This window comes from Manis pentadactyla, chromosome 8 (assembly GCF_030020395.1).
Source record: "Manis pentadactyla isolate mManPen7 chromosome 8, mManPen7.hap1, whole genome shotgun sequence".
Taxonomy (NCBI): domain Eukaryota; kingdom Metazoa; phylum Chordata; class Mammalia; order Pholidota; family Manidae; genus Manis; species Manis pentadactyla.
This window is the reverse complement of record NC_080026.1, coordinates 139,138,157-139,163,501: the sequence shown is the minus strand read 5'-3', so window position 1 is coordinate 139,163,501 and position 25,345 is coordinate 139,138,157. Positions and strand designations below refer to the sequence as shown.

Sequence of the window (25,345 nt, the reverse complement as noted above, 5' to 3'; positions counted from 1 at the left end):
TATCTGGTCTTCTTTACTGTTAATTTAATTTTTTTGTTCATTTTAAAGTTCTATTTTCTTCTGTTATTTGAAATGTATACACACTGTTTCTATTGTTTAAAAATAGCCTGCAAAATGTCATACAGTGACTAGTTCACTTAAAAAGTCCCAAGTTTAGAGGAAAAGAGCCCTGGCTGTCTTATTCACTGCTGGATTTGCAGGGCCTGGTGGAGGGTCCTGTCTCTAACGCTTGGCAAATACTAAGCAAGAGTCAATATCAAATCAATAGCAGATACAGATGGAGTGCTGCCGGGTGCCATCCTGGTGTATGTGCTGGGGATAGAATGGTAGACAGAACGCGAAAACTCTTCTTTCTTGGGTCTTATGGTCCAGTTTATTTCGTGAATGTTTTAGTGTATCATTTATATTAAAAGATTAAAATACTCTGATTGGAAAGTTTACAAGTAGGGAGAATTAGTCTTTATGGTGTGATACCCAAGGCCACTTTCACTGGCTTCTTAATGAAGAATCAGTTGTCTTCTGTTTTTTGGTATTACCAAGACTACGAATTAAGGAAAAAAAAAAACTCTGTCAGGAATCCTAAAAAAATAACATGTGCTCCTAAAGCTCTCGGCAGATCATGGATGTATTTCCTATAATTACATTGTTGAATTCATGCAAATGTGATTTCAACTGGAATTCTGAGAAACTTGAAAACTTGAGATCTGCATGGCTAGGTGTTACGTGTGCTTTGGAGGGGTGGACGTGCCGGTGAACCCTTGTAAGCGGCTCTGTGGAAGAGGGGGCTTTCATTTGTGTTGCTGGTGGTAAACAGCGACAGACCAGGGGCTGGGGACCATGGCCTTTATATAACCTGGGCGTCCTCTTTAAGGAACAGAATAGAAACCTCACCAAGAGGAGTTAGGGACAGAGGCCTGGGAGGGATTGCATGAATGAATGTCCCGGAGGTTAAGCCCCAGCGGCTTCCAGTCATCTGCCTTTGGAAAGGAAAGAAACGTGAGTGTTTCCCAGAGAAGGCGCCTGTGTTTCTCTGGTAATGATGGCTGATGGTCTTGAGTTTTACTTGCAGCTTCCTGTTCCTCTGGCATCAGTACAAATGCTTTTTATATAAACAATACGTTATTCACTCTTTTAAGAAAGATAAGTATTCATTTCAGGTAGCATTATCTTCAATACAGTGGGTTTTTAAAATTGGAAATGAACCTTGAATCTCTTCTGATCTAATTAGCCTGTTTGCATTCATTCCTCACGGCAGGAGACAGACCTGCCTTGCAGACTACTTATGCAGGGGCTGGGGGTGGGGGCCTCAACAAGCCCTTGCACATAAGGGACGCTCCAGAAAAGTCACTGACTCAGTGAGGGAAGAGCCAACGCAACCGAGGACGCAGGAAGTGGGGTTTTGCAGTTTGCCACAGAAGGGAAGTTAGTGACTGGTGGTGGCCGACTTGTGCCTTTGGGATCAGAGAAAGAGGCAGATATTGATGCAGGCTTGGATAGGAGGAGAGGAACCGCACAGATGACCACACGGCTTTTATACATGAAGTGTGATTCGCTCCAAAGTTCCAGGCTAGAAAACCGAGAAGAGTAAGGATGGGGCCGCAAGGTTTGCTTGGATTCTGTGGGTGGCAAGACCTCTCTCCTTTTTGCTGGTGGGGTGGAAAGACAAGGCCCAGGAGGCCTGATTCAAGGCGCCTCTGGTGGTGGGGCTCCCCACGCCTGCCCTGAGCCTGTCACAGGCGCCTCTCCAAGGCTGCCCGCAGAATCCGTGCCTTGCAGCCAGAGCAGGTGGGTGTGTGAGTGTTTGCACTTGCACACATATCCTCCTGGGCTCGGGGTTGTGCAGTCAGAGTTCCCACGCCTGAGTTCTTGGGGACCACCAGGTGCTGGGGGGCAGAGAGGACCTGGGTGGCCACGGCCACGCCTTGCGTCCTGCAGCCTGGCTGCCCTGGCCCCCGCTGCAGCATCCGGGAAGGTCCCCCAGCGCTTGCTTCCTGAGCCTCGGCGAGTGACTGATGGGCCCACACATGGAGGAAAGTCCAAAGTCCACGATGCCCTCCTGGCCCCACCCCCACCCCACCGCACCCCCCATCCTGGTGGCAAGCCATCTGCCACTGCCTTCAGCTCTCTGCTGAGACGTGACCTCAGAGGCTGGCCCCGGCCCCTGCCGTGGGAGAGTGCCCGCGTTTGCCCCCTTCTCTGTGCTGGCGCCTGCCCACTCTGTAAGCCCGTCTGTCCACCACTCCTTGGGACCGAGGCCCCGGGCCAGGGCCGTCTGCTCCCGAGCACAGCCCACACTTGGCAGGAGCTCAGGACACCCGCTGAGCGAGGGGGGACCTGCACTTACTTGCCAGCAAGCAGAGAGTGGCCCTTGTATGTGGCACAGGCCACCCCCTCACCTGCTTGGGGGAGGCTTTCCAGCAGTTCCTCTGTGGAGCTGTGGTGACCTGGGACTGCTGTCACGGCTCTGGGGTGGGCGTCCACTGCCACATAAACCCCTTAGGGTTCAGGGGCTAGGGATCAAAATGAACCCAAATCTCCCTCCTATCATCCATTATTTTCCATTGTCTCTGTAATGGGTCTGGGGATTTAAGCCCCTTTTGTCCTCGGTGACCCATGCATGGGGTGCAGGGCTGACTGGGGTGTGGTCCAGGCCCCTGGCCAGGCCTGTGTGCGAGAGGACACCCCTGGGTCCTGCAGCTCCTGTACCATCAGGGATGTGACTCTCCCTTGTCCCCGCCACGCCTGTGTTCCGCATGGTGGACGCTCGTCTGCCTTAGGTTATCGGATCCACACCGACAGGCACAATGGTGCCACGGCCTGCCATAGCTGAACGTGATTTGGTCAGCATGCTTCAGCAGCAGCTACATGTGATGAGAACATTTCTCTGAAAATTTCTTTCTTAAAGATTTTCATTCTCAAGCACCTGAGCATTCACTGGAGGAGGTAAGGAACCCTGGCCAAGGGCTGTTTCCTGGGAAAGCGCGTGGGTTCAGAGAAGTGAAGTCGTCAGTGTGGACACGTCGATCCGGTGTGACCCCTTAAAGCCCCCTCTGCTGCCCTGCACTGTCCTGCAGTTCACCTGGGGAGATTCGGGGACAGACCCAGCCTGGCAGCTGGTGCAGGGAAAGGCGTGTTTGGTGTCTCCGTTATGAGGCATTCGATCATCTTAATTTCATAGTGAGGATGGGCACAGCAAGGCAGAACATCCTTAGAAATCGTCATCGGTTGATGACATCGCTGTCTAAATGTGTCTCTGAGAGAGAGACATAGGCTGAGAATGATTTCCTGTGCTTTATTACTGCCATAGGTTCTTGTGAGACAGGTAAGAGGTGAGCGTGAATCATGTGTGCATCGAGCATAATGAAGTGGTTCCAGAACAGCTGCCTGGCGATTAGCAGCACGGTTCTGCTGAGCACGTCGCAGAGCCCCTTCAAGCGACTTGTGTTGCTGAGGAAGCAAATAGGATTTTGAACTGTTTTCAAGGTCAGTGAAACCTCAGGCTGCCTCTTAGGGTGCCTCTCGCAGCTTTTATAGGATAAGCACTTTATTTTAAGGCAAAAGGTTAATCTTTTGCCAACGCTGTTGCATCTGAAGAAAAAGACACTCCCTTTAGGGACGACCGTGCACAATAGTCAGGCGTGGCTGGTTCCCCACGGGGAGCCCCGCTCAAGAGAATGCTCAGAAGTTGAAGAATATTCATGGATGCATCAAGCCCACTAAGCAACTTACAGGATGGATCCTTCCTGGAAGGAAGGAGACAAATGTCCAGGAGCTGCCCAGTTGACACGGGTCTGTTCAGCACCCACTGTGTGCACAGGACCTAAGCATGTCCTGCCGTCAAGGAGTTTACAGGTGTGTAAGGTGGCGGTAGCTCCGCCTCAGGTGTTCTGGTGGGAAGTGAGTCCAGCGGAGGCAAGGGGCTCTTCTGAGCCAGCGCTCGGGTGCGGTGGGTGGCATGCATGCACCCCGCCACAGCCCGGTGCTGAGCCCGGGGCCGCTGCCCTCCGTCCAGAAGCTGGCTTCTGTAGCTGGCTCGGCTGAGGGTGCTCAGGAGAAGTTATCATCAAACCGTCTGCTGTTTATCAGTGAAGTTGCTGTTTTGCTCCTTCTATTCCCTTCCTTCCCTGACTCAGTTCATTACGGCAATCAGGATGTTTAGATCACCTGGTATTAGCAGCAATTTGTTCTTTGGGGTAGTGCAATTAATCTCTAGTTTTAATAAAATGAATATTCAAATTATTGTATACCTAGTTACATGAAATAATACAAATAACAATATATTAGTGTTTCTAAGCTGATGCACAAGGCTAAGTGCATCCGCCACCCTCTCGGCATTAAGTAATTGTCACGTCCCCCACTGGGGCGCCGAGGTGGGGGACCTGATTCCACGCTCCTGTGCAGCACGTGCCGATGCCGGGAGGCCGTCCGGAGATCAGGTTCGGACTTCTGTCCAAATGGGGGCCATGCTCATTCACGTCACGGTGGCAGGGCCCAGTGAACAGCTTGGGCTCACATCCTCAGGTGTCCCTGGTGGGGACCCACAGGCAAAGCATGCCTTTGGCTCTGTAGGTCTGTGGGAGGACGTCAGAGGGTCCCTGGAGCTGTGAGAAGGAGCTGGATCAACCCTGGCTGGGGTCAATGCCAGGAGCACCCTTCATCATAGTGTCTGGACAATGACTTGGAGGGATCATCAATCACAGGGTGGGGGCAGGGCACCACTAAGGGGTCTCAGGTCTGCACCCACAGCCCCTGAGCCTGCCCAGCCCCACCCAAATAACAATTAAGGATGGGGTCCTGGGAGTACAGACAGGGCTCTGTGGTTCCCACACTCATCACAGATGCTTAGTGGCCATACAAAGGGATGAATGCCACCTGGCTCTGACTTAAAGCCTTTGGAAAGGCAGATGGGAGATGGGATATAGCAGGGGGTTGGCGGGGGTCTTTGGGGCCTGGGAGAGACTCGGTGTGACTTGAAATGTGTGTACTTGTGGATGAAGTTAGCTTGAAATGAGTCAAATTGCAGCAGTGCCTGGTGTCGGGAAGAGCTAGTTCCTAGCAAAGCCTTTGCTGAAAGGCAGGACTTAGTCCTGTTGGCGGAGGGCTTCTGTGCACAGAAGATCATGCCTGGACATCAGCAAACACAAGGAAGGGGCCCTGTGGACACAGTGCAAGGGTGTGTACAGGAAAGTCACCTTCCCAGTGCCATACAGAGGGGACGGAGAAATAAGCAGAGCATGTGGGAAGGGTGCTGGGCCAGCTCGCCACCAGCAAGCATTGTCCCTGCGGGCAGCCCCTCCCTCGGTGTGCAGCCACACTGCCCCAGAGCCTGGACACAGAGAAGACAGATGTGGGGACTCCTTGAGCAGCTGCAGTGCAGAGGGACCCAGTCACGGAACAGGTGACTTGGCAAGTGAGGGTGACTCTCTGACCCATCTTACAGGCTTGCTTTGTGGGCCCATGGAAGACTTTAACCATCCCCAGGATCCAATGCCTTTTTCAGAAAACAGCCAGAACTTACAGATACCAAGGAAAGCAAACAAAAGCGAAAGGCCACCTCTTTCAGCAGTGGTTGAAAAACACATTCAGGAATTTTCTGTGGGTCATCCTTTAGATGCACAAAGACACACAAAATCCGTCACTAGTCTTCCGAAAAGGGATGGGTTGAATTCAGGTGAATTTTCCTATTCCTGGGAGCAGTGCATCAAGGCACCGGCGCACAGTGCTGTCAGGACAGGAGGGAAAAACAGCTCTGCTCTGGATGCCAGTCCCTGCAGGGCCGAGCCCACTGATTCTGGAGCCAAACAAATGCAGGATGCCCACCTGTGGGTCCTCTGCCCTCTGCATGTCAAACCACATGTGCCCACTGCAGCCCCAGACCCATCTTGCCATGGAAGCGCAGCACATGTGCCTCCTGCCTGAAGTCATCACTCTGATCCAACAGCCGTTTTTGCAGAATACATTGCCAGTCGGAAGATACGTTGCCTGAAGGATTCCCACCATAGCGGAAACTGTTTGCTAAATAGACACAATAAACTAATGATTGTTTATTCTTTAGAATGTGTGGCTCAGCACAGAGAACACAACAGCTGGTGTTTGCCAGGGGAGGGTCCTCCTCAGCAGAAGCCCTACCAGCATCCTGGGGTTTACTCGACACCCCGTGCCTCCTCTGAGGCCAAAGGGCTGGCCCTCTGCATTCTCACAGACACGACACTCCAAGGCCTTCGTCCTGTTCTTTGGTGATGACACAGAAGTTACATGTGGAGCATTTAACCCTTCTGCAGCCCACTGAGCCTTACAATTCCCAGCTTGGTACTTAGGAACACCCTGATGCCAGAGTGGTCCCTGCAGCAGAGTATCTGTGGCAGAGGCCAGGGGGCCGCACCATGTGCAGCCCCTCCAAGCACCCCTCGCAGCCGAGCATCCGCGGCAGAGGCCAGGGGCCGTACCACATGAGGGCCCCTCTAGCACTGCCCCCCCAGCTTGCCGCTGCAGAGCAAAGGCTCTGACAGACCCCCTGGGCCGGGAGCTGGCTCTCCCAGCACCTGCCTGGTGGGGAAGAGAAAAGCCTGGAGGGGCAAGAACCCACAGCGCTATGGGCCCTGGAGCGGCCCCCTGAGCCTGCCTGGGGCTGGGCTCCCATGCTCAGTAGTGCCAGTTCTTGCACCGGCACCGCCAGCCTCCCCTCCCACCCCTCCCCTCTGCTGGATTCTGGGAAAAGCAGGCAGCAGCTGGCTGGGTTCCAGTTTGAGAGCAGGTTCTGGGCTGGGCGGTGAGGACAGCCAGGGGGCCTGGGAACAGAGCAGCTTGCGGAGGCTGCCTGCCTGCCCTCCGGGTTGCTGAGAGTGGGCCTTAGGTAAGTCCTTGTATCAGCTGTGCCCATTGGCCTCCTGTGGGTATGGGCTCAGGGTGGGCTCTGGCTGTGCAAAGGAGAAAGTCCTCCAGACACTCCAGTCCTCCTGGAGTCTTGGACAAGAGGTCCAGCACCAGCTCTGCGGGGCCCACCTGGCTGAGGGGTCTGCGGCCTGTCCTCCGGGGCCTATGAGAAGGGTCTGAGCCCTAATTGAGTCCTGCTGTCCTTGGCCACAAACAGGGACACCGGAGGTTCCCCTTCACATGGCTGTGGGGGTTGCTCAGGATGAGGGCCCACAAAGCTCTTTTGCAAGTCTGGCTGCTGGAGATGGCGACACACGTCACGAGGCAGTTCAGGGGTGAGAGCGTGGCAGGCCTGGCGTTTCCCCAGCAGCAGCGGGCCTGTGCTCTCTCCTCGGGCCTTCTGCAAGGGAAGCCTACGACTAATTACTGTTTTGTAAAACTGATTTTTTAAGTAACTCTTATGGTGTAGCATTTCTGGCTTACCTCCTAGCAGTCTTTGGCTGGACCTCTTATCTCACTGCCTGTCTATTCCACTGAGGGGTTCTCAGCAGTCCCCTGGGGAGAGCAACTTACGATGATTATTTATCAGTCCAGCCCATTTGCTGAGTGCCTGCTCCTCTTCTGGACTGGGCTCCAGAGGTGTCCCCCGGGAGAGCAGCTGGCACCCCCTGGCCACACTGGCTCCGTGCGCCTCTGGGCCGCTGTCCTGCAGACCTTTATCAGTTGACAGGTGTCTGCTTTCCCATCCCCTTCCCAGTGCCAAGCTGCACACAGTTTGGCACGTGGAGATGCTTGGTAGGTGCCTGAGCAAACGGTGCCGGGAAGGGAGTGGGGGGAAGCACCACCTCCTGCCTCCTGCCATGACTCCCCGGGCTTTACGGTCGTGAGCCTGTCAGTAACAGTGCCTGTGCACCAGCCCCCCAGCACTCACGTGTGCTCTTGGTGCGCTGGACGTTCGGAGCAAGGCTCTGCTCGCACATCAGGTACCTGGGTCAGACGTCGACACCCAGCGCCCCTCCCGGAGGCCGGGGGCCGGTGGCATCCTTGCCCTGAGAAGGCCTGGGCTCTTCCCATCTCATCCAGCAGTTATGACAATGATTTTGTTAGTGTTGGTTACTAACTTTCTATGTCCACTGATACTATTCATTCAACTTTGTGAGCTAACTGGAGGGAGCTGCATTTTTATACGTAACCAAATGAATTCAAAGCAGGTTAAAAACTCTCTCTCCAAGTTTTTGGGGTTTTTTTCCCAAGAAGCAGGTAAGCTTTATTTATGTATTTTTCTTTTCAGTTGACACATCATTTTTTCCCAGCTTTACTGAGAAACAATCGACAGACCTCACTGTGTGAGCGTGAGGCGCACAGCGTTGTGGCTTCTCGTGCACATGCTGTGGAGTGATGGTCACGGTAGCTTCAGTTCGCACCCGTCTTCTCACTTAGATGCAATGGAAAGCAAAGGAGAGTCCCTTGTGATGAGAACTGTTGGCGTCTCTGCTCGCCAGCTGTCCTGTGTCTCACAGCAGTGTCAGCTCCAGTCCTCCTGCCGGGCCATCCATCCCCAGTGCCTCCTTACTTATCCCGTAACTGAAGGCTGCCCTGTAACCCCCTTCCTCCTCTCCCCCTGCACCACCTCTGCCTCTGGTCACCAGAAGTCTAAGCTCTTTTTTCACCAATTTGTTTGTTCAGAGCCCACGTCCAAGTAAGATCATACAGTACGTGTCTTACTTCACTGAGCATAATGCCTTCAAGGCCCGCCCATTGGTCACAAATGCCAGTTCCCCACATGTTGTAGCTGAGTAATATTCTACTGTGCAGATGCACAGCATCTTCTGTACGCATTCATCCATCCATGGGCACGGGCTGTTCCCAGGCGGTGGCTATTGTAAATGATGTTGCTCTGAACGTGGGGATGCGGGTATCTTTTCCAGTTAGTGTTTTCTTTACCTCTGGATAGATCCCCAGGAGTGGGATTGCTGGATCATATTGCAGATCTATGTTTAATTTTTTGAAGATCCCCCGGACTGTCTTCCACTGTGGCTGCTCCAGGTATAACCCAGTGTCCAGGCTCCCTTTCCCCCACAGCCTCATGGCATCGATTACCTCCCCTCCTTTTGATGACGGCCGTGCTGACCGCAGTGAGGTGGTATCTCACTGTGGTTTGGATGTGCGTTTCTGATGGTCAGTGATGCTGAGGGCATCTCCTTATGTACCTGTTGGCCTTTCATGTATCTTCTTTGGAAAAATGTTTATTCAGGTTCTTTGCCCATTTTTAATATAATTTTATTTTTTGCTAGGGACTTGTACAAGTTCTTTATATATCTTGGAATATTTACCCCTTATCAGATATATGGTTTTTAAATATTTTTTCCCATTCTGTAGGCTGTCTTTTCATCTTGTGGATGGTCTATTTTACTGGGCAGAAGCAAAAGTAGTCTTACCATATGATCCAGCAATCACACTCCTTGGTATTTACCCAAACAAACTGAGAACTCACTTCCAAACAAAATATGGAACATATGTTTATAGCTGTTTTATTCCAACTGCCAAAACCTGAAACTGCAAACTGTAAACTTTAGTCAATAAGAATGTGTCCCTGCTGGTTCATCGATGGTGACAAATGCAGCCCACCAACGCCAAGGGGTGATGAGAGGGGAAATGGAGTGCAGAATATACAGGATTGCTTTGTATTTTCTGCTCAGTTTTTCTGTAAACCTGAAGTTGCTCTACAAAAGATACCTAATTTTTAAAATCTGTCTATGCCCACGATAGGGAATTTGGAAAATAAGGAAAGACAGAAACAGAGAGAGACTAAATAAGATCAGACAGAGCTCCGCCTGCCGCCTTCCTCCATGTCCCAGCAGAGCAGCCAGGATGAGCGCCTTAAAGCAAGTCAGAGTGGGTCCCTCTGCTCCACAGCCTGCATGCAGGCCTCACTCAGAGGACAAGGCCCAGTCATCATCACTTGGCCCTCCTGACCTCCTTGCAGCTTCTGGAACATGTGGGGAGGCCTTTACACTTCCTTTTCCTACCCCTGGCCTACCATGCCCTGCGTGACTCCCCTCCTTGCCTCCCAGGGGCTGTCACCTGACAACCCTGGTTAAGGCGGAAACCCACCTGCTAATTCTCAGTCCCCTTTTCCTGCTTTGCTTTTCTGCCATTAACCTGTAGCATAGAGCAAAACCCCAGAAAAGGTGTGCACCGTGAGCCTTCCCTACCTGGGAGGTGTGGTCCCCGAGGGCCGCCTCCGTCTGTCTGACTCACGGCTCTGCCCCAGGAGCTGTGGCCTTCTTTGCATCTAGTCAGCCAAACACAGATCTGTTGTCTGAATGACCATATCGTGTGGAAGTAAAGTGATTTTGTCATCTGCTTTATTTACTGAACATATTGGGAGCCATTCCCAACAGCCCTGAGTGTCCTTCCTGGATGAATCTACTGGCTGTTTAACATCTCATTGAGTGGACGCACTTGTTTATACAACCATGTGCCTTTTGCTGATAATTCTAGTTTCTCGCTATAAGTCTTTATGTGTGGGCATTGAGCATGCGGCTGAATTATAGGGAGGGCGATGCCAGATCAAAAGTTGTGAGTTATATTAAGGTTTTTAAAACATATTTCCAAATTACTCTCCAGAACTGGAAAAACTAGACTTGCCCCATCACTGTAAGCTGGTAGCTACAAAATATTTCTTAGAAATCACAATTATTGGAGGAACTGAGGAGTCCATTGAAAAAAAAAGCTTTAAAGAAAAGGTGCAGACAGAAGCAAGCTTTCAAGTTCTTCAATGATAATGCTGAGAAAGACCAGCCGGGCTCCACGCCAGGTGCCTGCCCTCGCCCGGAAGTGTCCAGGCTGGGACGGGTGCCAGGATAGTCCCCTGGAGCGGCTGGCGAGGTGGCTGGCCACATCCCCTGGAAACCTTTCTCCACCTTGACCCGCAGCTGCCCCCATCTCTGAGGCCACCTCCCACATCCTTCATGGGCCTGTCCCCTGGCCACTGCCAGCTCTTGCTCTGAGTCATTGTACACTGGTCACCATCATGTCTGAGTGTGTATCACACGTGCACCGCAGCAGGTTTCTTCTCTTTGAAGCACTTATGTTCCCTGCTGATGGTAAGCTCTGTGACTTCCAGGAATCTGTGACCCACACGGCAGTGTGGGGGTGCTGCATGCACAACCAACAATCTGGCCATTTGAGAGCTCATCACACTTGCCCCGGGAGAGTGGCACACGGCCTGGGCCTCCAAGCAAGGAGGTCGACACCACTCATTTCCTGGGTGCACGTAGGCTGCATCGTGAGGTGGCACCTGTCCCCGTGAACACCAGTATCCCCGTGCTGACCTTCCTGTCCCCCTTCTACAGGTGGTCGCCACAACAGCCTTAAGCCCGTCAGCGGCAGCCCTGCCTTCGCCATCGCTGCAGCCGCTGCCGCCGTGGTCTCTGTGGACCCTGAGCGACTGGGGGGCCCATCACCCTCCAGCGTGCAGCCTTGCCACTTCCTGACATTGGCGCCCATCAAATTACCCCTGTGGACCACCTCCTTCCCTGGTAAGCACAGAGCATGGGCTCCCAAAGCCTTCCGCCAGCTGTTCCAGAACCCACCACACGCCCACGAGGTGGGAACCAGGCCGCCTCGGGTTCTCAGGGTCTGGATCCATGGGAGGGGGAGAGGGCATCGAGCCTGGCATGGGGGCATTCGGTAGGCGGCGTACAGATTGCCTCATCTTCAGGTGGCACAAATGGGCCTTCGTTCTATTGGACAGTCTTGTTAAGTCACCCCACACACTTTCTGCTGTAAAGCTAGGTTTAAATTTCTGTTTGGGGAAATAAGACTTCCCTTTACGAGCTCTTTAGCAGGAGTGATGCAATACCAATAGGGAAAGGACACCAGAAGTCTGTTGTGTTCTTATGCAGAACATGGAAGAAGGCAAAGATTCCACGCAAGAGCATAGTTAATATCTAAGTTAATAAAACACAGAAAACACAGTGCTGACACTGGCATGGAGCTCTCCCTGAGCCATCCACGGTGGGCTTGCCAGCTGGGCCCATTCTGAACACACAGGGTGGGTTTTGCGGAAGCGGGTGACCCCACCACCGTGGTGGGGCCTCTGTGGAAGCCCCCAAAGCCTGTGGCTGGGTACAGAGCCCCAGAGCTCTTTGTGCCCTTGATGCAGTGTGTGTCCTCTTATCCTGCAATGTCCTCAGGTGGACGCTTGGTGCCCTGAGTGGTGCCAGGATGTGTGATGAGGCATTCGGGGGAGATGGAGGTCCTGGGTCCCACACTGCTGCAGCCCTGGTGTTCACGTGGGCTCACGTGTTCAGCCACACGTGTGTGTCTGTGAACCGTGACCAGCTTGCCACGTGTGGTGTAAGTTTACACCCTCCCCTTAAATGTAGCAAAGGCCACATTGATTGGATGACACCTGATAATCTTGCATCTTGTGAACAAGCACTTTGACTTCAGTTTTAGTTTTTCATGTGATACAATAAGACATAGATACAATAAGGGATAGAAATTCTGTGGACTTTTCTACTACAGTTAATACTAGAATGCTAATTTTGGTATTAATATCATTAGTGATAGGAAACACTGCTAGGTTATGAGATACATACACACACAAATCTGTGGTAGAAAAAAATGACCTTTTTCCTTACTTTCCAGTTTGGGGAGTGTTTTTGTTGTGCTGACCTTGTTTCTGGCAAATCTAATGTGGTCTTTGAACCTGGGCCTGGGCTTCCATGTTTCTCTATTGGGTTGATGAATTAGCTGGTCACTAGAACATGATATTCTCAAGAACAAAATCTTATTTCTATTTCAGCATGTTAGTGAGCATGCATTTAGGGTGTGATGGGGAAATAAATAAAAGACATAAATGGTCTCTTGTGTAGAACATAATTAACAGCTGTGTCAAGATTTTTGTTAAAACCCATCAGTCCATTGGCATTTATTAAGGATGACTTACTGTTTTCTGAGAAATTTAATCTCATAAAGGACCCAAACCTGTGTACCCCAGGGGTAACTTCGCATTCTACATCTCTTACATGATTTATAAGGGGACATCATCATCGACTGTCTTTCTATGTTTGCATTTTGTAAGACCCTATAATCAAATTTGCTATAATGTGAGCTCAGGAAAGGTGGGCATCAACGTTATCTGCCTTATAGTTAACTGTGGAAATGGGCTGTCAAAAGATGAAGGGGCAGAATTCAATAGATGGCTTCTAAATGCCTTTATAGGGTTGGTGCTGATACATTTGGTCCGAAAACCCCATTCTGCAGCGGTGGGACCAGGCTGAAGTTGAAATAAAGGCAGGGACTCAGTGTGCACGGGGGGCCCCGCCTGGGGGTGCCTTTTGGCTCTTTGGCCCATCCTGGGCATGGGGTGGTGGAGTGGGTCTCCCTGCTGCCCCTGGTGAGTGGGGTCCATGGGAGATATGCCCACCTAGTCCTGTAGTCCTGCTGTCTCCTCCTGATCTCAGCAGGAGGTGTTTCAGTGGGACTGGCCACACTCATGATGTGAACACATATGGAATTGCCCTTGAGTACTTCCTGCAAAGGCTTGAAGGTAGAGTTTGCTGTCAGCCGATTTCCTGCCCCTCTCAGTGGCCCCAGAGAAGGAGAATCAGGGATGAGTGTTCTCAGTGGAGGCCCAGGTGGCCTGCTAATTCCTTGCACCCCTTAGAACAGGTGGCCTGAGCAGGCGCAGGGACAGAGGGAGGATGAAGCATCTGGCAGGGCTGAGGGGGGGCAGGGGCAGGGGAGAGGGCACAGCATTGTCGACGAGACAGACGCCGTGGGCCGGGAGCAGCAGGCCTCTCTGGGAAGCATCCTCCATGTTCAGACTGGGTTTGTGATTTATCTACAGATGAACCATCCTGTTTTATTCAGAAGATAGTATTTCCATTTTAGATAAAGGAGCTAGACTATTTGTACCCTTGGAATTGTCATAAAAGCAGATGACCTCAGAAGCCCCATGAGGGTCAGGCTCATGGTTCCCAGCTGGGGTGGTTTCGCCCACTTCCCTGATGCTGGCAGCGTGGGCTGCTGAGGTGGGCTGGCGAGGGCTACGGGGGGCCGCTGGAGGACGATGGGGGGCCCTCCTGTCCTTCAAGCTGGTTGCAGCAAATGCAGTTTGCGTCATTTCCAACTTCCCTTGAAGTCTTAGAGCTTCATGTCAAAGAAGGAACATGCTCAGAGGAAAATGTGTCTTGTGTCCTACTCATTTCATAGTTTGTAAGGAGAATGTGAGGTTTTTCAGGGAGAGCGGAAGACAGGCAGAGGGTTTGTGTGAGGAGCAGCCCACTTCCTGGCCTCTCGGGGCCGAGTCCTCCTGACCTGCCTCGGCCCCCTGTTCTCAAGCTTTCCGCCTCCACCAGGCGTGGGCGCCCACACATGGGTGGATAGAAACACAGCACACCTTGGTCCCTATTTGATAGAATAAATGAAGGGGTCCTTTTTAGGAAGGAGGCTAGTTATTTTTTAAACCTTTGCCCAGCATTTTGTAAGCATTCAAACGGATGAGGTAAAACATGAGTGATAGGCATGGTCTCTAGTAGAGCAAATGACTACTGAACACAACTATTAAAAACTACCATCTGCCTCAGAGACCGTTTACCACCTGTTCTTGTGCTTCCAGGACTATTTCGTGGTTTAAATTTGACGTTTTGTCCTGCCACAGAACAGCTGTGAAGTGACTTGCTTTTGTCTAGCAGGAGCTCAGCAGCCAAGCCACCTAACAAGGCAGCACCATCCGCAGCCAGAACCACGCCGGGCGCCTTTGCTGTGCCTGCTGGCTCACCACTTCAGCGAACCCGGCGGATGCTGAGTGATAACTCAGCCACTTAGGGTTGAAACTTCTTTTTTCATCCAGGAATTGTTTCCTCCTTCACTACAGTCGAAAACGTCTTAACACATACTAACATTTTAGAGATTTCCAGAGACAGAAAATATCCTAACACTGTGACCCTCACTCTCCAAAGTGCCCGAGACTCTGCCCGCCTCTGTGAGAGACAGCCAGATGTGTCTCTACTGGAGCAACTGAGCTGCTCTCAGGAGAGAAATTAGTGGATTTAAGCAAAGAAAGACTTTGCTGCCCGCAAGTGAATTCTTATTAAGGATTGTCGCTGCAAGCCGTCAAGCAGGCACTACACTGAGGTGCTCAAGGTGCAGTTTTCTAAATGCCAGTTGCACTGCTGGAATCCAAAAGGGTCTGCCAGCGACTGCCCCCACTGTGAATCCTTCCGGTAAGCAAACACGTCCAGGAGACGTCCCCTGAGCCCCGATCTTCCTGCCGGGCCTGAGTCACAGTGCAGTTTGTTTCCCCCAGAGGAATCCCTGCTGCCTCCCCTCTGCCCAGGTCCCAGCCCATGCACAGCCTCACGGCTGCTCCGGGGGAAATGTGGGTGGTCTCACTCCCACCCTGAGCCACAGGAGGTGCCATCCTTGTATCCCGTTTGCTTGCTTCTGGAGAGAAAATGGTGATGCTCCTGAGCCACTCAACACAGAAGAGCTAAAGGCACAGAACGGAGAAGGGCCAGGTGCTCATACCTTGTCCTGCACTGTCCACACCCAGGCTTACCTTTGAATAGAGTGGGGAGCCTGGTATCACCATGAACCAAATGTGGGCTGGGTATGATCCGGCTCGCCAAGCACAAGGGAGGCGCCATCCCACTTGGAGGGGAGAAAGGGGACCTTAGGGCAGAGCAGGGAGGGCAGAGCCTCCAGCCAGGGAGGCCTGCAGCCCAGGAGGTGGAGGCAAAGAGCTCAGGCCAGAGACCTTTGTTGTCTTCTAGCAGAGAGCCCGCAGGGTGGTGCAGACCCACCATGCCCACCTGGGGAAGCTGTCTGCTCTCACCTCTGCTCAGCTTGGCAGGTGGTGCTGCAGGACATATAGGAGGGCTGTCCTGCTCTGATTCTGTCCTGGGCACCCCACTGTCTCCTTCTGGGCCTCCTTGCAGGGAGGGCAGTGGGAAGGGATGTCCACATGGCACAGGGCCCAAGGAAGTACCTGGCCGAGCCCAGCTGAAGGGCCTCCTGCCATCTCAGCCCTGCACCTTAGAGCCCAGTTCCTTGTGCTGGACTCGACTCCCCGGCTGTCCATGTCAGGAACATGCCTCCATGGACAACTTCTGAGTCTTTCTTTGCATTTCTTGAGTGAGGCTGATATGCACTTACCATCACTGAGTCAAACCCTAGTAGTGTAATGCTAACTGTTAGCCATTTTGCAGCGTGTAGTTGGGCTGCTGTGCAGCCACCACCACCATCTAGTTCCAGAACAGTTTCACCGCCCAGAAGAGCCCAGGCCCCAGCACCTGCTCCTCAGGCCCTGCCGCTGGCCGTGCCCCACTCCCGGACAGCCTCCAGTCTGTTTTCTGTCTCTATGGACTTGTGCATCTGACGTTTCATGCACATGGAGTCAGAAAAACGTGCCTAGCTTGTCCTGGCCTCAGAGAGCAAGTCAGACACTCTCTCTTTTATCTCTTCTTCTGGAATGATCTGGGTCTCGAAGGATGGGCAGAACCTTCCAAGAATCCATTGTGTTTTGTATTTTCTTATTTGTTGGAAGATCTTGGAGTAACAATTTAATATTTTTTCTAACCACATGATTATCTAAGTTTTATTTTCCTGAGTCAATTTTGGAAAATTTCTTCTTTCTAGGAACTTGTCCATCCCTTCTAAATGTTCACATTCACTAACGTAAAGATTAATGTAAAGATTTCCATAGGCTTCTCTTGCTGTTTAAATTTGTGTCACTCCTGTGTAGATGTAGAATGATGCTAGTGTGATGGGGATGCCCTCCGGGCGCCCCCAGCCAGTCTGCCCTTCTGTCCTCAGGGCACCCGATGCCGTCTTCCCGCCTCACCTGGCTGGGCCTGTTGAAGACAGAGGCTTTTCATCGTTTGCGTTTTCTCTCCACGGCTTCGCACAGACTCACCCAGAGGTTCTGAGCACATTGGGTGGAAGGAAGGGGAGGAAAGAGGCCAGCTCTGTGGTGGGCTGTGGCAGGGGAGGCATCGCAGAAGGCGGGGATGGGGCCCAGCCTCCTTCACGAAGGGGAGGAGACACTGGGGCAGGCGGCCTGTTGTGAGGTCAAAGGGCTGGAGACTGTGGCCCTGAGATGGGGGACTGAGGTTAGTCAGGACCTGGGGAGATGGAGGAGGCCCAGGGTGCTAGAATCGCCCGTGTGTGCCTGATGTCTCAGGCTGCGTCTGTGACTGCGGGCTCACGTGGTGAGGAGCCCTGTGCTGGGGTCCCGTGTCATCGGCATGTGTCCGGGTGGGAGCAGGGTGTGCCTTTCCCCCCTGCCGCCCATCACTCAGGGTGTGAGGGGAGCTGCCAAATGGATCCCCAGCGTCGGGGAGAATGCACTAAAGGTTGCCTCTGCTTCAAGCAAACTTGATGTGGATTCAATGCTGCTATGACGACAGAGTTGTAATATTTTTTTTTCAGTAGTTCTAAGTTCAATAGTTTTACTTTGGGGGACAAAATAACTGATGTCTGAATGCCACCTTACAGTCCAAGGACTCAAATGCCCTGAGACAGAGCCTGGGGCTCTGCAGGTCTCTGGTTCTGTCAGTCTCTCCTTATCTGTGCCTGTCTGTCTGTCTGTCTGTCTGTCTTGCTCACACACACACCCAACCTCCGAGCAGTGGCTCTAGGGGCCAGACACTCAGCTGTGTGGCCATCCTGGGTGCTGCCTGCTCACCCCATGTGGGTCTTCACCTTTCTACTGTCCCCCACTTTGCCCTCATTCGACTCATGCTCCAGCCCTGACTTTTGATCCCACTTAGAGCAATAAATGCAGCCACAGTATCAAAACAGCTTTGGGGACAAGTTGGATTGTCCCTTTACAGCTATGACAAAGCCTTGGTGACAGTGACTTGATGTCCAGCCATTGGTGAACCGTGGGCATCTTTTCTGGCTGTTGATTTTCTTCCATTGTATCATTCATAGATTTTCTCTAATTTTTAAAGTGATAAATACTCACTCAGAACACTTAGGAAAAACTGAGAGGCATAAGTGGGGACATTAAAATTGTGCATAACTGCTCCGTGTCTGAAACCCTTTCAAGCGCTCCCTTTGGCAGGACTGTGCAGAGCCTTCCTGCTCAAGGCCACGCCGGGCTTGGGCACATGCTGTCCCATTTGCTTCTTCACAGTCACTGACCGCCTGGCCGCTGGGGGAGGCCCCGCCCTGACCGCAGGATTGGTGGTTTCGGTGGCCTGTCTCTGCAGGGTCATGAGGGGCCCTGAGGGCTCTGCCACATTCCCGTTGGGTGCGGGTGGGGTGTTCTTGTTACCCTCTCTGCTGACGCAGCTGGGCCCCCCAGCCGTGTTACCCTCACGGTCACCACATTGCTCCGTTCTGTGCTGTGAACCCTGGCAGCTCCCGCCATAGCTGTGCCTGTGCCAGGTGTGCATTCTGGGCCCTTGGGCAGCTGCTTCCTGCAAACAGCTGTCTTCCCTGGGAGAAGCTCAGGGTCCGTGCTCTGTTCTCAGGCCTTCATGTGCTGGCTGGTGGCTCCCACTCCCCAGCGGTGATCTGTGAAGGAGGCAGACATGGCTTCACCCATCACCCTAAAGCAGCCACCAGTATGAGCGTGAGGGTGCTCTTGGAAGGCAGCACAGAGCGGACCAACATGGCCAGCGGGAGTTAATGCTTGTGCTTTTGACGGGGCATGCACAGAGTCTGGGAATTTACACAAGTGGGTTGAGGCTTTCCAAGAAAAAAATGAAATTATAATAGTAACAAGAGCAGAACATGTTTTTTTGTGCTGGGAAGGATGGCTCTTGTCCAGGGAACCTCCAGACACTGGGCTCTAAGTGGGAGCCAGCGTGGGGCCAGCTCCCAGAGTCGCTGAAGTCCCAGCGCTGCATGCACTGGAGCTGGCCTCCTGGGGGTCCTGTCCCCCTTCATTTTCTTAATTGGGATGTCGTGCCTGGGAAGATGGCAGGGACAACCTGCTCCCATATGCTCGAGAGCCCTCCAGCACCACAGAGTGAGAGTAAATCCGAATTTTCTTTAATCAGTTATTTTGTTCTATCCCAAACTTGATAATCAACCAGCCACCCAGCTTTTCCTGAGCACCTACTGAATTCCCAGCACCAGGCTAGGTTCTGAGTATTCAGGAGTGAGCAGAAGATGTGGGGCCTCTTCCCTCAGGGTACTGAGGGATGGCCTCCGTGGGCCAGGCCAGCTCCCTCTCCATCTGCTCCTTCACTGTTGGTCAGTCCCGCCGAGAGCCGGCCCTGGGCAGACCACCTGGAGGGCTGTCTCAGGTTGGGCACTCAGAGGCAGACGCTGAGGTGGGATTCGGTGTGAGCAGAGGTAGAGGACAGGGCATCATGGGAGGGGCAGCCCCTATGGGGCGTGCTACCATGGCAAGGAGGTCCAGCCCTGCTAGGGACTGAGGTCTAGCACATTCTTCAGAGTTCTACTCAAAGATCAAAGAGGCCCCATTCTTTTCCATAGACTATCGCCTGTGTTTGGTTGGGGGCAGCTCCTGGAGGCTCCAATTTCTTGGCATTCCTGCCTGCCCCACACCTAGGCTGAGACCACCCCTCTGCCAGACAGCCCCAAGGCAGAGAAGGTCTTTGTGGCCCAGGAGGGGGGCCCTGGAGTGATGGGAAGGTGAGTGCTGGGAGCAGGGCAGGGCATCGGGAGCAATGTGCATGCCCTGAGGCCACGCTAGGACAACATCATTAAGAGCAGACAGAGCATGGTTTGAATTGTGACCTGCAGCCCTAGAGGTTGTGATAAGGCCAGGGCATGGAGTGTAGCCCGTGTTCACACAAGGGCCCTTCTGAAACAGCAGCTCTGCAAAAGGAACAGACTTGGTATGCAGTGAATTGAGACCTTGGCTGGGGGAGGCCAGCCTGCTTTGGGCCCCCCAGGCTTTGCTTGCCCTTGGACCAACCCCCTCACTGGGTGAACTGGCCATGGTGCTGGCCAGGCAGCACAGGACCAGGGTGTGACTGTAGATGACAGCAATGCTGGGGCCAAGATGCTGCAATGGGGAGTTGTCCCTTCACAGCTGCTCAGCCCACCAGACCACCCAGCACATGGCAGGCATTTAGCGGGTCTCTACTGAGCAGTGAGGCAGCCTGTGGATGTAGGAATGAGACACCAGGACCACAGTAAAAGGGCTCTGGGGAGGTCCAGGAGCTAGGCCCAGAGAGGATCAGGGTGTGGGGGTAGCCAAGCATAGCCCTTGGGCCAGAAAACTCACGTTGACATCAAGGCTCATGGCAGAAAGGGGCCTCACGCAAGGGTCCAGTTCTAAAAGGTGCTGGGACCTCAGTCGATGCAGGTGTCTCTCTGGAGTTGTTTGCTCAGTGGTGAAATGAGATGCCAGGGTGAGGTCACCCCATCTCTAATGAGCATGAGTCCACAGGCAGGGTCCATGTGAGCAGGGATGCAGGAGCTAGACAGCCCCCCAGGCTGGGGTGGACCGCAGCCAAGACCGCCAGCTGCAGCCTCCAGCGAACGCTCCCATGGCTTTTGTTCTTGCCTGTGGGGCATTTGTAATACACGTACATAAAGGTCTTTTGCGTCTGTGTTAGGCGGGTTTACTTTGTTTGGGACAGTCAAGCAGGCAAGGTGCCATCATAATGCAGGTGGGGAGCTGGAGGCTTGGATCGCGTGGGTGGTGGGGGGGCTGGGGGCGTCCCAATTTTGGATGTAACTGGAACGTTCACTCAGCAGGCTTGTTGGCAGAATGTTATGGGTGTAAGAGAAAGATTCAAAGTGGGCATCAAAGATTCATCCTGAGCAACTGAGTGGACGGAAATGCCACTCACCCAGATGGGGGTCCCTGAGCAGCACAGACTGCGGGGGCAGATCAGGAGTTTTCTCCAACCCTGCCCCTTCCTAGAGCATCTTTCTGTTTCTCTCTTTCCTTAATCAACATTCCTCAAAATAAGTTGCCCATGCTTGCGGGTTTTAATTTGTTTCCTCCTGTTTTCTTTTGAACTCGGTCCAAGTGGGCTTGTCTCCTTTACCCCACTGAGTGGCTCTTACTGAGATGGCCAACAACCTCCACCTCCTGTGCCCTGATGGTGCATTGCCGTCCCTGCTACTGACCTCGTAGCAGCATTTGACAGAGCTGCTCACATTCCCTGAAACATCTCTGTTCCATTTGCCTCCAGATGGCCACACATAAGTACCTGGCTAACTCCTCCTTCCTGGACGCACCCATCCCGAAGCTCTTCCTGCAACCCCACCACCACCCCCACTTCCAACAACCTCTTCAAATACCGGGCTGTCCTGGGCCCAGTCCTTAGTTCCCTCCGTCCTGATCTGCACTCTGCTTCTCCAGTACAACCGCCTGAGCTGACTGAACTTCCACTAAACTCATCCAGTCTCATGGCTAGATTAACACCCCTACATTGTTGCCCCCAAATTTCTGTCCTCACCCAGGCCACTCCTCCAGTTCCTAATGTGCGTGTCCAAATGTCTATGTGACATTCCCACTTGTTTTGCACTGAACAGATCCCAGAGTGAGCCTGAATGGACTTAATAATTTTATCAGTCAAGCTATAATTTTTACTGTGCTCATTCTTCTCAAGGCAGCATCTGGGGTAGAAAAACAGGTCAGAAGGGTGTCTGAAGGATGTGGGATATGTTATGGAAGGAGGGCCACTGTGGCTCTTGAGGCCTCCTTCTGTTTTCGGTTTCACAGGCACGAGGATGTGTCCTTGCTCCTGGGAGAGGATGAGAGGCTGTGGTCTAAGAGTGGAGCCTGTGTTTACTATGGACTGCAGTTTGCGTTAGTTAAGTGTATGCAGCTGTCATAGTTCGTGTGTGGTATAACTGAAGTTTGTTAAAGGTTTGTTTTACCTGTAAAGATATATATGCAAGATAAGTTAATCAATGAGCAAAGCCTCTGCATAGACAGTTCTCTAAAGGACGCATACAAATGGCTAACAAGCACATGAAAAGATGCTCAATGTCCTTAGTCATCAGGAAATGCAAATCAGACCCACGAGATGCCACTTCATGCCTGCTAGGTGGCTGAAATGAAAGAGACGGACAATGACAAGCACTGGTGAAAATGTGGAGAAACTGGAAACTCACACGCCGCCGCTGGGAGTGGAAAATGGGGCAGCCCCTGTGGAAAGTGGCCCGGCAGTTCCTCGAGTAACGCAGGACTCAGAAATTCCACTTCTGGGTGTGCACCCGGGAGAAATGAAGACGCCGGGCACAGAGCTTGCGCACAAACGTTCACAGCGGTGTTGTTTACAAGGGCCCCAGAGTGGAAGCCGCCCGACATCCATCAGCCAATGAGCGGGAACCCCAAGCGCGGCGTATCTGCGGGTTTGCCGCAGTGGGCGTCAGCGGCAGAGTAAGTGCGCACGCCCCGCACGCCGCGCACGCCACGCACGCGCGCTCTGCACGCAGCACGCCACGCACGCGGCACGCCGCCCGCCAGGCTCGCCGCAGTTGGTTGGACTCTGCACGTGCAGTGCCCGGAGGAGCCCGCGGGTCCCGGAAAGCACGCACTGTGAGACTGCAGGTCTGCGAGCCGCCCAGCACAGGCAAGTCCCTGGGGACGGGGGTGGAGGGTGTGTGGGGCCGAGCGTGGGTGGCGTGGGCGGAAAGGGAGGGCGAGCCGCTGGCACGGGGTTTCTTTTGGGGGTGAGAATATTCTGAATCAGCTGTGGTGATGGTTGCATGAGGCTGTGAGTGGCAAGAACGGCCGACTTGTTCAGGTCACATGGGTGGATGTTAGGCCATTGAATTATGTCTTAATAAAGCCATTGTGGGAAAACAAATGCATGTCTGGCACGAGTTCACTTCCAGCCCGCGCCTGCCGGGCACACTCCGGACTGCTCTGGATTAAAGTGACGGGGAGGGGGCGGGGGAGTCCCTTGAGGACCCGGCAGCGAAACTCCCCTCCTGATGGGCAGCAGGGGCATGACAGATCCGCCGATTTCAGTATGTTTTCAAATCGTTTTCACCTTTTCCTGGTAGATTTGTGTGACTATGGCTGTCGTCACGCAAGGCTGGGGCTGTTCATGCAGAGACCCGGGCCCTCCGAGGTGCCGTCTCCGGGGCTGCCCTGCTGCATTGGTCTGGCCATCGTGAGGTGCCAGCCCCTCCCAGGATCAGGCAGAGGGCTCCCTGGGCAGCAGGGTGGCGGGATGGGGGGCTCAGGATGCAGCTCCGTGGGTCTGCTGGGTGGGGCGTCAGCGAGGCTTCCCGCTGGTGCAGCTCCAGGCTGGGGGTCGGGAGGAGGAGGATACTGAGTCTGTCGGAGGTGTCTGTTCTGGGCGGTAACACGGGGCAGGGACTGTGGCGGCACTTCTTCTCCTAGCCCTTCTCTTGGAAGGAATCATTCGCCTGTAAAGGTGAAACCAGGAATGCTACGGAGGGGCCCTTTTCATAACAGAGCATCTATCACCTGGGCTTAATGTGTGTGCCCGTACACCAGGAAGTGCTCGGTACCTCTGTGCCTGCATTGCTTTCCCAGTGGCACGTACAGCCATTTTAGTGCTTTCATGCTTGCTTATGGGCACTGTTTTAAAGTCCTGTCCTCACAGGTGTAACACGGGAGGTGCACTGTGTTCTAGATTTGTTTTTACTTAAGCGGTCAGGCGAAGCCCTCAGAAGGTGCCTCACACGTGAGGGAAGAGTTGAGGCAGGCTTTGCCTTGAGAGGGTGGCCTGAGGCTCCACACCTGCTGTTTGCTCCCCTTTGTGACCCAGAAAGCTGTTCCTTCTTGGGTCCTGTAGCTGACTTCCTAGCTGGTGCGGGGGCCTTCCCAGGGTGCGGCCATGGCGCTGGGCAGACACTCACTAGCTCACATCCCCTAGAAAACAAACTCCGCTTAACCAGGTCGCGTCCCACAACCAGAGAGAAGCTCCCGCCAAGACAGTTGGGGTCGTCCATTCCCAGTCGCCACTTTGAGCTGGCCGACCCTGACAGGGCACCTCCAGGCATGGCCCTGCTGGCGCCAGGTCCCTGTGGGGCCTGGAAATGAGCCGTCTTTCCGTCCGTGGGCTGCATGTGGCTGACCCTGATGGCTGCAGGGAAGAGGAACCCAAGATGCTCTGGGATGCTTCACGCCCCTGTCCCTGAGCCCCTCCAGGGCGGGCAGGCCCGAGCGTCCCCATCCTCTGGGAGCTTGCAGCTCTGGGCCCATGGCCGTGGCTGCGCGTGGGAAGCCTCCTGCTCATGAACCGTGTTTCCTGGAGCATGAGCCAGGATGAGGAGACCTCTCAGCCTTCTCATTCTGTGGGAGGCCTCCAGGGCCCAGAGGACCTGGTGCCCCTTCCCAGAATTCATGACCTTTCCGCCATTCATGCAGTGCTGGCCCTGGCGCATGTCAGTGTCAGGGTGAGTGAGTGGTTTAGGGAACCTAGGGCCAAGATGCCTCTGTGGGGGGGCAGGGGAGGAATGGCCTTGAAAAGCAGGTTTGGGAGCAGGGAAGGGACCAGGCCTGTGGGTGTTAGGATACCGAGTACTGATGACTCAGTCCCGGGATATGGAACTAGGGGTGCCAACAAGATGATGGCCCACCTGCCTTCCGTGCTCAGAGCAGACAATGCACTGGGGTGGGGGGGAGGCATGTCGTTGCAAAGGCATCTCGCCCCAGGGGCCCCACGATGGGCAGAAGGTGTGCCCCAGTGTCTCCTCTGGACCGAGACCCTGCCTTTGCTACAATTTCTGCTGCATCCCCAGGTGCTCCCCGGCTTGTGGCACACGCTGGTGTAGACAGCCATGTGGAGGGCCCCTCTGCAGAGGTGGTGGTGCGGGAGGAGGGGAGGGGAGCCTCAGACCGCGGGCCAGCATTTTATTGGAACATAGGATCTCACTATTAGCCAGAGTGGGTCAGCCCAGTTGCTTTGGAAGGAAGGCCCCTCCTCTGGTCTGGGCTGTCACCATTGAAAGTTGCTGGGGAAACTGTGGGTCTGAAAGGCATGTGGCTTTCTGGGGAGGGTCGTGAGCGGCTGCCTTTGCCCCTGCATGGGGAGAGCCACGCCTTCAGTAGGGAGACAGTGCAAATCAAGGAACGGCTCTCCTGGAAGGAAGCCGATGCACTTGACAAGTGGAATTACTGTAGGCACTTAGGAGGCTAAAGCCGATGTAAACCCCTCACAGTTTTTAAAAAAATTTATTATTTTAAACCTATTAGCAAGTTACAATGTCATCTGTTATTTCCAAAAATAATTAATCGCAAACGAACTCAAAGAATTCCAAGGAGGTTAAGCTGGCAGCACTGCCTAACGGATTAAATGCTGTAATTAATGTCACTCCAGCATCCGCCCTGCACTTGACTCTGCAATTATGTTTTGCTGACACTTTCCCAGTGTGTGGTGGGTCATGGCGCCCGGCTCCACACACCAGAGGCAGGCATGCCGTGGGGCTCCCTCAGGAGCCCGAGGGTCTCCTGGCCCCTCAGCCACGCCAATCGGTCACCTGGAAATTCCGAGGCTTTGACAGGGAGGATGCCACTGAAATCTGGCTCATTTCC

General features: G+C 53.5%; 1 protein-coding gene across 1 annotated transcript in view; it reads left to right on the top strand.

Annotated features, from left to right (window-relative positions):
- TCERG1L (transcription elongation regulator 1 like) overlaps positions 1-25,345 on the top strand; it is a 174,037-nt gene that overhangs the window by 19,140 nt on the left and 129,552 nt on the right. The window contains exon 4 of the mRNA XM_057506491.1: positions 11,232-11,417. Coding sequence (XP_057362474.1) covers positions 11,232-11,417 — 186 coding nt within the window. The remainder of the gene's footprint in view (positions 1-11,231; positions 11,418-25,345) is intronic.